General features: G+C 52.1%; 1 protein-coding gene across 8 annotated transcripts in view; it reads right to left on the reverse strand.

The window, feature by feature from the left end:
• Nucleotides 1-7,755, reverse strand: part of HIP1R (huntingtin interacting protein 1 related) — a 29,199-nt gene extending 21,444 nt beyond the window's left edge. For 5 of the 8 annotated variants that reach the window (XR_004974824.1, XR_004974825.1, XR_004974827.1 and 2 more), the window contains exon 1: nt 7,573-7,755. Coding sequence is in view for 3 of the 8 variants with exons in the window: in XM_036353627.1 (XP_036209520.1) it covers nt 7,573-7,665 (93 nt within the window). In the remaining 5 variants the exon portion in view is untranslated. The remainder of the gene's footprint in view (nt 1-7,572) is intronic. The other 3 variants (XR_004974823.1, XM_036353625.1, XM_036353624.1) reach the window with 3 other exon arrangements.
• Nucleotides 7,756-11,476: the final 3,721 nt, after the last annotated feature.

An 11,476-nucleotide genomic window follows, 5' to 3' on the forward strand; every position in this document is an offset into this window, starting at 1 on the left:
CACAGCAACCCAGCCCCTGCCCCATCAGCTGTGGGGCTTCACGCAGGGCACAGGGGCCCCAGGAAGTTTGGGAAGAGCCACAGTCAAGGGGGCAACAGGGAAGGCATAGTCACTGAGGATGGAACGTGAGCATTTCCCGGCTCCTCAGCCCATCGCACAGCAACACCGTGCTGGGAACACAGCGCTCGGCAAGGGGCTGAGCCGAGTGACTGTTCTCGGGGAGACATGACATCCTCTAGTCCATGGGCGATATTCACCACGGAGGAACATGGACTCGGGGAGGCCCCTTCCCCAGGGGCCCACGCCTGAGGACAAATACAGGTCTTCTCGCCCAGTTCCACAGTGCAGCCGCAGCTTCCCAGACCTCAGACTGCATCCCTATCCACCCGACAAGTGGGGAGTCTCCGCTTTAGAAACTTCCCCTTCCCAGACCACCACTTCCCCATCTGGGAAGCAGGAATAAGAAAACCCCATCTTCCGGAAGGTAAGCACACATGCAGCTTGTCGAAAGCATCGTGCTGTGTTCCAGCCACGTGTGCCTCCCTCTGTCCCTCCAACAAGGCCAGCCAGGTCCCGCCTCCAGGCCGCGCTGTGGCTCCCCACCTCCCAGCTCTGGGCTGAAACACCCCTTCCTGGAGGGTCTGCCTCACCCACCCCCAGGAGGAGCGCATCCCCTGTTGACTTTACCCGGGACATTTACTATCTCACGTACCACTTATTCTCTGTCCACCTCTGACCCTGGACACGCGGCTGGAGGAACCCTGTCCGTCTTGATCCCTGCTGTACCTCCAGTCCCCAAACCCTGGCCCTGGCTGCCAATAAATCTTTATTGGCTGAATGAAAGAGTGAACACTTGAATGGACAAAAGCTCTTTCAAATACAAGTGCTGGTTAAATTCAAGGTGGTGAGTGTTTCTTTCTCCAGCTAATAACTTAGCCACGAGGGTTAAATACTAAAGGCGACTATAAAACAGTTTCTATTTTAAAAACCAACCCCGCGATGAATCAGACCTAAGTCTCCTTGTACTGTTATCATGACCCTTCACAGCGGCTCTCGGCGGGGACAAAACCGTCCTTCAAAGAGCCGGGCCGGGGACTGGCAGAGAGGCGGGTTATCCTGCTTTGGCGTTTCCAGAGCTGTTGGAAGGACAGAAGGATCTCATTCAAAGGCTTCTGCCACCTCAAAGGCCATTGATGAAAGCGAACACAGGATTCTGTAGCCGAGGCGGCAGCTAGGATGTGGTCACATGCAAAGCAGCAGGGAGCACTGGGACGAATCTGCAGCTTGGGGACTTCTGCAGTGGGGAAGCCAGTCCTAAGGCTTCAAGCGCCACTTCTCTTCATTCATATCCCAGACTCTCAATTACGAAACCCGAGGGCTGAGCTGGGGCCACCTGCCCTCCAGGAGGAGGGGCATGAGTCAGGAAGGATGGTGCCACTCACGGGACAGCCCAGCCCACTGCCACCTCTGCCCCAGCTCTGCTGGTAACAAAGGAGGAGGTGGAGATGCACCCCAAGTTCCACTTCCAGAATGGATAGGGAATCACCCCAGGCGGTTTCGTTCCCTGGGCCCTGGTGACATCACTCTAAGACCTGTCTGTCCCACAAGCCAGGGGCCTGAGTCACTCCCTGGCAGGCGGACCTACTGCAGTTTGAGGCTGTTTATTTCAGCAGGAGAAGCAGCAACCCCGCCTCGCCCAAAGTTTTCTCCACAGTGGGAGCCGTGGCCTTTCAGGCCTCACCAAGTGGCGGCTTTGAAGAAGGGAGACTCGCATGGAATCCACGCGCACTGAGTGTGTCCCCTGAGCCACATGCTCAGGGTGCTGGGACACAGGAGGAGCCAACACCTCCCTGCCTGAGAATCTTGGGGTTCAGAGGGTAGTGCTTAGGGGGCCCACAGGTGAAGCGAAGCAATCGTGCCCAACCTTCCATGTCCTCGGCCTCACAGACAAGGTGATATTTGAGTCCCACTCGAGATCAAGTGGACAAGGGAGAGCCTGGCCCAATGGCCCGGCCGGCGTCTCAGGTGAGCCGGCTGGGTTTCCCTGTCCCCCAGCCAAGCAGGCCTAGACTCGACTCCAGTTTCCACGCAAGCTGCTGCAATCGAGTGCCCAGTCTCATTTCATTCACAAACGGCCCTGTCTGCCCAGGTCACGCTGGCCTGGAGCAAGGTCAGAAGGGCAGCGTTTCTGCCAAGGGAGTCACAAGCTGGCTGTCCTAACTCCCTGGGGATTCCCTGGAGTACCTTCCCAGAGGACCATGTCCCTGGAAGCGGGCCTGCTGTCCTGGGGAAGGGGGCCGTGAGCACCTGCAGACTCGCTCTTCTGGAGATCCGCCTCCCTCCCCAGCAGCCCTGGCTCCACTCCTGCCCTGCCAAACCACGGCACAGGGACAGACCCAACAGGACATTCTTTCTACTTCTTTCTGTCTGACCTGCCCTTCTGGGCTCTAGGGAGCAGCTAATGCTGACAGAGCATCTACTCTGCACCAGCACCAGGCGATCCGTCAACTCTCATGACCATGACCTGGGTACAACTATCGTGTCCACTTTGCAGATGAGCCGACTGAGGCACAGTCTTGTTCTTCACTGCTCTGCCACAGCACACCTGTCCTTCCCTCACCTCCTTCATTAAATGAAAACTCTTGGAGGGGACAAGGATGATTTTTCTCACCTGGCCAGTGTGGCTCAGTTGGTGGAGTGTGGTCCCGGGCACCAGAAGGTCATGGGTTTGATTCCTGATCAGGGCACATGCCTGGTTATAGGCTCAATCCCCAGTAGGAGTGTGCAGGAGGCAGCTGATGGGATGTTTCTCACATTGATGTTTCTCTCCTTCTCCCTTCCTCTCTCTAAAGTCATTTTAAAAAATTATCTTTTTCTTCCTATAGCACACTCCAAGGCACCAGAAACAAGCCCAAAGACACAGCATGTGGTCCTCATGAACATGTCATGGGACAAATGAGCATCAGAGATGGGAAGAGTGAGGGAAGGTCTAGCTAGCAGCTTCATCCTCACCCCCATCTGGACCAAGAAGTCAACTGATGGGAGGGGGAGGCTCAGGGGATTTCTGGCAGCCCAGAGTCAGGAAGTCAGCTGCTTGCCTGAGCATCACCAAGAGGACAGAACCAGATAGAAGGGCACAGCTCACCACCCATGACCCACCCCAATGACAGACCTCAGCAGGCAGGTGAGTGCGGCTGGAGTGGCTCATGGCCGGCTTTGGGGGCAGTGTCCTAGGGTAGCTGTGCGCCTAGTTCTTTCTGTCCTTCTCAGAAAGGAACCTTGACTGGCCTTTCCTTTAGCCACTCAACCCATCTGTTCCAGGTGCCCGGCACCCTGCCTGCACGGGGAACACAGCAGGGAGAAGACAGGCCTGCCCCATCCCCATGACAATGGTGGGACGGAGCTGGGGTGTCTTGGCTGTCCACCACATGGCTTAGATTTCTTCTCAAACTTGGGATCTTTTTGGTAAATATTTAAATGAGGCCCAGAAAGGGGTTAGTGACTTAGAGTGTTACAATACCACAGTGTTTGTAAGGAACATGAAGATGCAAGGGTGGGCACATGTGAGCCTACCTGCCTATCACAGAGGAGACTCCATGGAGGGGGCGATGGGCATACATGGGAGAAGTCAGAACAGAGGGACCAGCAGGCGCAAAGCATGGGAATCCGAGAGTACTGTGTGTTTGGGAACAGCTTTTCCAAAGAGAAACTCAAGTTCCCAAACACTTGTCCTGTGGTCTGCCTCTAATAATGAGATTCTAAAGAATTCCTGGCAGGAAAACATTAAAAACAAAAGGAAACAAAAAAACCAATGCCCTGGGCTCCAACCCAGACCAAATGACTCCATATCTCAGGTAACAGGCACTGACATTTTTAAAAGCCTCCCCCACACCCCAGGTGATTCTCCCACCGTGCTGTCTACACCGGCCACGTGTGGCCACTGAGCACCTGAGTGTGTGAGCCCAAATCCAGACATGCTCTGAATGTCAAACACACGGATTTTGAGGACTTAGTAGGAGGAAAGGAATGTAAACTATCCCACTCATAGTTTTTATGGTAGTTACATGTTGTAATGGTTAATTTGAAGACACCAGGCTCAAGAACAGATACGATGAAAAGGAATTTCTGTTGACTTCTTCATGGGGCTGCTAGGAAATGGGAAGTGGTACACGTGGTTCGTACTTGGTTTCTATTGGACAGTGCTGTTCTAACGGGAGAAGGGGCTGAGAAGCCCTGAACGGCAGTAAGTGCTCATCTTTACACGACTTCGGCCCCCAGAGGCTGCAGAGGGGATGTGTCGTCGAGCTGGATGGTCGCCCTTCCGTCCAATCCCTTCCCCACCATTAACACCTGGGCTGCTCACCGCTCCACACGAGGCTTGGCACACTCAGGTGCGGCCCCTCTCTTGTGCTGACCTCATGGGAAGCTTTAGGGATCTAGTTCCACATCCTGCAAGGGAAACTGAGGCCCAGAGAAGCAAAGGGACTCAGAGCTAAGGAAAAAGCAAGACTGGAATTAAGCATTTCCAAGACTGAGTCCTCATCCATAACAGGCCTCAAAGGGAGGTCTGCTTGGTCAGAAATGGCTCTGAAACTGTAAGGCTCTGTGGGGGCGGGAAAGGAAGGGAGAAGGACGACTACCTGGCAGTTTGAGAGCACCGTCCTACCTGCTTTGCATTCTGTATGTATTAGTAACCTATTACTGCTATAATAACACGCCACAAACTTGGTGGCTTACCCCTATCATCTCACAGTTGAGGTCAAAAGTCCAAAATGGGTCTCATGGAGCTAAAGTCCCGGTGCCAGCAGGGCAGCTTTCTTCCTAGAGGCTCTGCAGGAGACCCTATGCCCACCTTTCCCAGCTTCCAGAGGACACCGCATTCCCTGAGAGCGGCCCCAGCCTCCACCTCCAAGGCGCCAGCACTGGATCGCTCTTCCATATTTAAAGGCCATGTGACTGCATTGGGCCCACCTGGCTGACCCAGGCTATTCGCTCCACTTTGAGGTCAGCTGATGAGCATTTTCTCAGCAAGGACTGTCTCTACAGGTTCCAGGAATCAGGAGACGGGCACATTGTTGAGGGGCTGATCTCTATACCTTACAACAGCCCCAGGAGGTGGATGGAATTATCTCCATTTTTAGAGACAATGAGATTCAGGAGTTAAGCAACTGGCCCAGGGACACAGACGAACCCTCCATGCTACCGCACCATCTTTGCAAGGGTACAGGCCATTTTCCGGTTCAGAAGGCAGGTGTGCTGTATCGTGGTGATCTGTGTTCAGACAACACAACCACAAGCCAACACGATTTTCTGACATCCATTTTGGAAAGGGGTTTTATCACCAAAGAGAATGAAGTCGTGGGGAAGAAGAGACCAGCCTTCTGGACACTCCCCCTAGGATTACAAACACACACACACACACACACACACACACACACCACACAACAACCACAAGTACCAGGTACCTTCCCTGAACACTCCTGACTGGGGTGGGGAGGGGCCTTTGTAAAACAGGGGGTGTGGCCTGTTGAGAAAGCTAATCTGTACTCATTTTTCCTATTCCTCACCCTGGAGCCCACCAGGAAAGAAGGTGGGGGGTCATAAGGATGTAAAATCTTAGGAAGCCAAAGTGCTCCTTTGCAACCCAGGGCCCTGTGGTCACCATGAAGACACAGGCGGCGTATTCCAAAGGGGAGGCGGGTCCGTGGGTTGGATGTGCTCGTCTGTGTCCAGAAGCAGCAACCTCAGCTCTCCGGGTCCTTCCCACCAATGGGGTCCGGCTGGCAGCTCACTAGATATTTCTGGGAACGATCTAATTAAATATTAACCATGTGCAAAACCTATTCCTACATCCCCAGTAAGTCACCCTGAAGACAAGCAAAGCCAGACACTGAACCCGAACTCTATCTTTCCAGGAAAAAAAAAAAAAAGGAGCGAGCCCTGGAACCGGCAAATGCTCGTTTCACCCATTAGAAAGTTATTCATCGTAAGGAACGCTCTCAGCCCCAGGAAAAAACCCAACAAGCAAACACCAACAAAACACCTTGTTTTCCAAACCAAAATGTGCGGATCTATATCCGAGATCCCTTCTCTTTGACATTAAAGAAGGTTGCTCCTGACTTAGAATAACCCAAGAGTTTGACCAATAACTTAGCCCTTTAAATCCCATCCTCTCTAATGGAGCAACCAGGCTTCTTTATTCCTCCTCAAAGGCAAGAGAGGGGAAAAAAAAAAAAAAAAAATCAGCGCCCGAGTAAAGCTTCTGACAACATCCAGATTCTCTCTGCCCATTAAATTTCTCCCCATCCTTCCGCAGGTTCCGGCAAATCGATTATGTATTAATGACTTTAAATGCCACATTTGTTTTTATGATGGGCTATCCGGGTTGAGGGGGAAAACAAAACAAAACATACCGTAGGCCAGAGGAGGATGAGCACAAGGATAAACTAATTTGTGGCCAGGTTACTTCTGGCACGAAAGCCTCGGTATCCCAAGGTTTTATGATCACTTTCATCGCTCATCACAAGCACAAAGGTGGAAGGTCCCCCTGGGTCTTTCTTATTTCAAAAGACAGCTGCTGCAGGCAGAATGTGCTAACTTGTTTTGAAAGCAACCGCAGAAGTCGGGGCTCTCTGCGGGGAGGAACCTGCTAATGGCAGCCGCACCCGTCACCATCCAGCCTCCGGCAGGGGAGGGAGGGAGGAAGGGAGGTCCTTTCGGCCTCCTTTATTTCGAAAGTAAGGTGTTTTTTTTTAAAAAAAAAAATTTTGTGGCTATTTCAGCCTTGCTTGACTTCTTTGGGCAAATAAAGAAGTATGCGCTCCCCTCCCCCAGGCCTCCGCACACCTCGGTGTCTGTAAAATGAAAAGGAACCGAAAAAAATAAAATAAAAAAAAACCCAGAAGCACAGCCACGCCGGCATCGCGCGTTCCCCGCAGGAACACGCGTCCAAATACACGCCCGCGCCATTGTTTCCCGGTTAAAATAACCTCCCGGGAGGGCGACGCGGGCGCGTGGGAAGCGCAGGAAGGAAGTTCCCGTCTGCCGGGCGCCCGCCCGCGTTTCATCGGGGCTGGGAACCGGCGTGTGCGTGGGCCCGCGCTCGGGCGAACAAGTCCGGCCGCATTCGTGAAACTTTTCGCCCGGCAGGTAACCAGCCCCGGCGCGGCGGGGAGACAGCCCGGCGAGGAGGAAACCGGGCTTCCTCCGAGGAAACGCGCTGCTTCCCGGAGACCAGGCGGCTCTTTGGCGCGGAGGACGGGGGCGCGCCGGCCGCACCTGGGCTCCGCGCTCACCTTGACCCCCCGCTGGACCACCGCCGCGTCTCGGCTTCCGGCCACCGCCGTCCCCACTCGCACCTCAGGCCCCGGCGCCGGCGCGCGCTTCCGGTTCACCTGCGCGCGGGGCGGCTTCGACCGCGAAGGCCGGGGGGTGAGAGGCTGAGCGGCTGAGGGGATGCGGGGGGGAGGGAGCGGGGAGCGGCCGGTGGCCGGGCCCTAAGGGACGCGAGTGAGCGGACAGGGGAGAGGGCGCCGCCCGCCAGCCCCCCGCCCCCCGCGGGCCGCCGCTCGCCTGGGTCTTGTCGAACTGCTCCCGCTCGGCCTCCAGGCTGTGGCCGGGCCTGCGGCTCAGCACCCGCGCCGGCACGTTCTTGATACTGTTCATCCTGCCGCCGCCTGCGCTCCCGGCCCCGGCTCCGCGTGAATGAGTGCGCCCCGGCCGGCCGCCCGAGCCTAGGCGCCGCGGAGCCGCCGCGCCCCGCCCTCCCGCCCGCCGCTGCCCGGCTCCCCGCCCCGCCCCTCGCGCCGCAGCTCCGGCCCCGCCCCCGCTATAGCCACGCCCCCGCCTCGCGCCACGCCCCCTAGCCCAGCGGGTCTGGCCCAGGCCCGCAGCCCCATCAGGCTCGCTCCACCTGCTCCGTGGGCGCACTCCTCCTTCCTCCCGATTGGGGCTCGGCCATTTCCCTTCCCGCACACACCCCACCACCCCGGGATCACTAAGACTTGTCTACACCAGCCCCGGATCTGGTTCTTTTTTTTTTCCGTTTCAGTCTCATTACTTTGTGTCACAATGAATACAATTAAGCAGCCGCTCTTTGTGCATCTCTAATATCACCGCAGCTGGTACCCCCCGCGGGGCGGGGCGTGAGCTTTCAGAGACTGAGGACACCTGCGTGGGGCCAGGAACCGCGAGGGGACTGGAGAGGCAGGGCAGGGACAACCTGCAGACAGATTTGAACAAAACACAGTGATGGACCATCGAAGCGCATCAAAGAGATGCCCCTGGAGGTGGTGTGGGACTTTTAAAAATATTGGCCCGCCCCAGCGGCTCAGTTGGTTGAGCATCTCATTCTGTGCACCAAAAGGTTTGCAGGTTCAATTTCTGGTCAGGACACATGCCTGGGTTTCGGGTTTGATCCCTGGTGGGGGCACATCTGGAAGGCAACCTCTGTCTCTCTCTCTCTCCCTTCCTTTCTCTAAGCATATATTCAGGTGAGGATTAAAAATTAAAAAGTCCTTGTATTGATTTTGCTCTTTAAATTATCAATCACAAGACTTGAAGTTAAAAAACAAACAGCTATCCCAAGTATGTGTTCTCAAATGGTTGTTATTGTTTGTTACCTCCAACTTTCCTATCAGAATTTAGGTGTGAAATTACCCAATACAGCTGCCAAGGACTCCCCTTGAAGAGGGAAAGGGATCCCTCCATAACCTTCACCGCTGTCTCCTCCACACTTTCTGGAAGCTACGTTCCTGGAGCAGACACAGTTCCTGAAAATGGTATTTGACAGGGCTCTCCTCTCACTCCACTAGAGAGAAACTAACCATGCTTTACCTAATTCCAATCCCTGGAAGGTTTCTCTACCAGAATAACAACAAAAATGACAATAGCTAATAGTTATTGAGTGCTTATTATTTGCTACAGCACTGGACTAAACCCTTTACATGTATTATCTCATTTTAATCCTTGGCGCCCCAGTCCATAGCTGTGATGAAATAAAGACACCCCCCCACACACAGAGGTTGCTGGCTCCCACACCAAATGTTTCTGAGACTCCTGCTCCACATCCAACAAATCAGTTCTCCAGTGAACTTCACACTTCACACAGCATCTGCTTTTAATCATTCTTTAAAAATATATTTTTATTGATTTCAGAGAGGAAGAATAGAAACATTAATGATGAGACAAAATCATTGATCAGCAGCTTTCTGCATGCCAGCCTTCCCACCCCCACCCCACTGTGGATAGAGCCCACAACTCAGGCATATGCCCCAAATGGGAATTGAATATGAGTTCCTAGTTCATACATCAATGCTCAACCACTGGACCACACCAGCCAGGCAGCATCTACTTTAAATCAAACGACAACCCCTCTGGGTCTAGACCAGGATGGGCAATCTTTTTGTGAGTGCGTGCCAAAACCAGCAAAATCTCTGACTCAAAATTCTTCTGCCTGCCAACCCTAATTTTTTGAGAACATGTTACGCCTACTTGATATCTCTTAAGGTGTACGTATGTGAAGAACCTTGAAGAAATAATAAAATTCATTCGAGTGACAAAAACACAGTATATGATGATGAAAAATACATTTATTTTTTAATGTATACATGTATACTGATAGTCCGACAGAAAACTTTATGACTCCGTTTGATATTATCAGTGGGACTTTTGCTGCTGCATCACTGATGACAGATTTTACATCAGGTTTATATTTCGTGACCTTCAGAAGTATGTACAAGCTACTACTTTCATCCATCAGGCTACTCCTATTACGAGACTTAACAAACTTCATCACTGAGAACAAAGATTCACAAGCGTATGTGGATGCAAACATGGAGAGTAACTCTGTTGCAAAGTTAAACAGAAAAAATTTTCTGGAATGGCATTCCAAGTCCTCAATAGTTCGTTTTCGACACTTCTCTGTGGTACTCCTGTCTCTAATCGCTTTTTTTCAATGTTTTCCAAGTCAACTCTAAGGTCAATAAATTTCTGCTTCCAAATTGAGCTACTCTGAAATTCAATCAACTGCATTTCAAAGTCAGCCATGTCTATCCATGAAAACATTTGTAAGTTTAGTTCCTCCAGTTTCATGCTGTCTGGAAACCTCATGAATTTTGCTGTCTCTTCCAGTTCTCTGAATTTCACAGATCTTGAGAAGAACTGCTCAATAGTTGACTCGATGATGTTTAAAAATAGCTCTTGAAGGCTTTGACTGTTCTGTCATCTTTTGGGAGGCCTTTGATGTGCCTCTTGAGGTTTGGGAAATATCTAAATCTCTCACCATTCACATCCCTCTTAAAGACTTCCAGTTTCTTTTCAAAAGCCTTTATGTAACCAAACATAACATCAAGTATCTCGCCAGTTCCTTGTAATTTAACATTTAAGTCATTCAAATGTTCACAAAAATTGTAAATGGAAGATTATAAGAGAGGGTTTCGCGTGCCAGCAGAAGTTACTGGTGTGCCATGTTTGGCACGTGTGCCAGGGGTTGCCCACCCCTGATCTAGATCATCTGCCATAGTGACTTAATATTAGCAGCCAACTACCAGACTATGACTAATCAGGGTCAGTCACTTTGTGGACTAACCGCCTGTTTTTGTAAATAAACCTTTATTAATGTGCTAGGCACTGTGCTGAACACTTGTTGGGATTGCACAGTACTTGGCTTCAGCATCTCTAATGAATTCTAAATTATCTGCTTGTAGGCAAGATGTTGAGCTACTACAGGGCAAGGACCATTATCTTCCTCAGTTTTATACCCTCAGTGCCTAGCCGGGTGCCCAGCACATAGCAACGTTCAAAAATGTGTGTGCAATGAAGGGCTGGAAAGTGAGTAAATAACCCCCGATAACTTGCTACACACCTGCATTTGGCTTGGTTTTATGGAAGAGCATTCCTGGGAGCACAAGGACACAGCTTCCTCACTCATAGTTTGTCCAGGTTCATCTGTGGGAACATCTTCAGGGAGTGCTGGTTCTGTAGCTGATGGGCGGAGAGTCTCCTTATCATCAGAATCAGGGCACCACGCTTTGGTGTGTCTCCAGGGCTGTTTAAGGCTCCACCCGGGGAATTACAAAGGCCAAGCATTTGTGATATGAATTAGATCTTGTTTCCAGAAAAATCCCAGGAGGCAAACAGTAGAGGTGACATCATTGCTTATTAAAATGACGGTGCTGCAACCCCCACACTGCCTCATTGACACGTGACGCCCCGCCTCTCTACTCAGCTTCATCTTACTCCATCCTGGTCCACTGAGCCCGAAAGTATGCAGGCACACTCCTTCCACCTCGGGGCCTTTGAACATACCGTCTGGAATGCTCTTCCTCTTCTGTTTGCCTGCTCATCTTTCATCTCTTAGTTCAGATGTCACCTCCTCTGGAAAGCCTTCTCTCAACCCTCCGCCCTTGCGCTATGCCCCGGCTGCATGCTGTCACGGTGCTCAAAGCTTTATTTCATAGCACTTAGCAGTTTCCAT

Source organism: Myotis myotis, unplaced genomic scaffold (genome assembly GCF_014108235.1).
Source record: "Myotis myotis isolate mMyoMyo1 unplaced genomic scaffold, mMyoMyo1.p scaffold_m19_p_20, whole genome shotgun sequence".
NCBI classification, from domain to species: Eukaryota; Metazoa; Chordata; class Mammalia; order Chiroptera; family Vespertilionidae; genus Myotis; species Myotis myotis.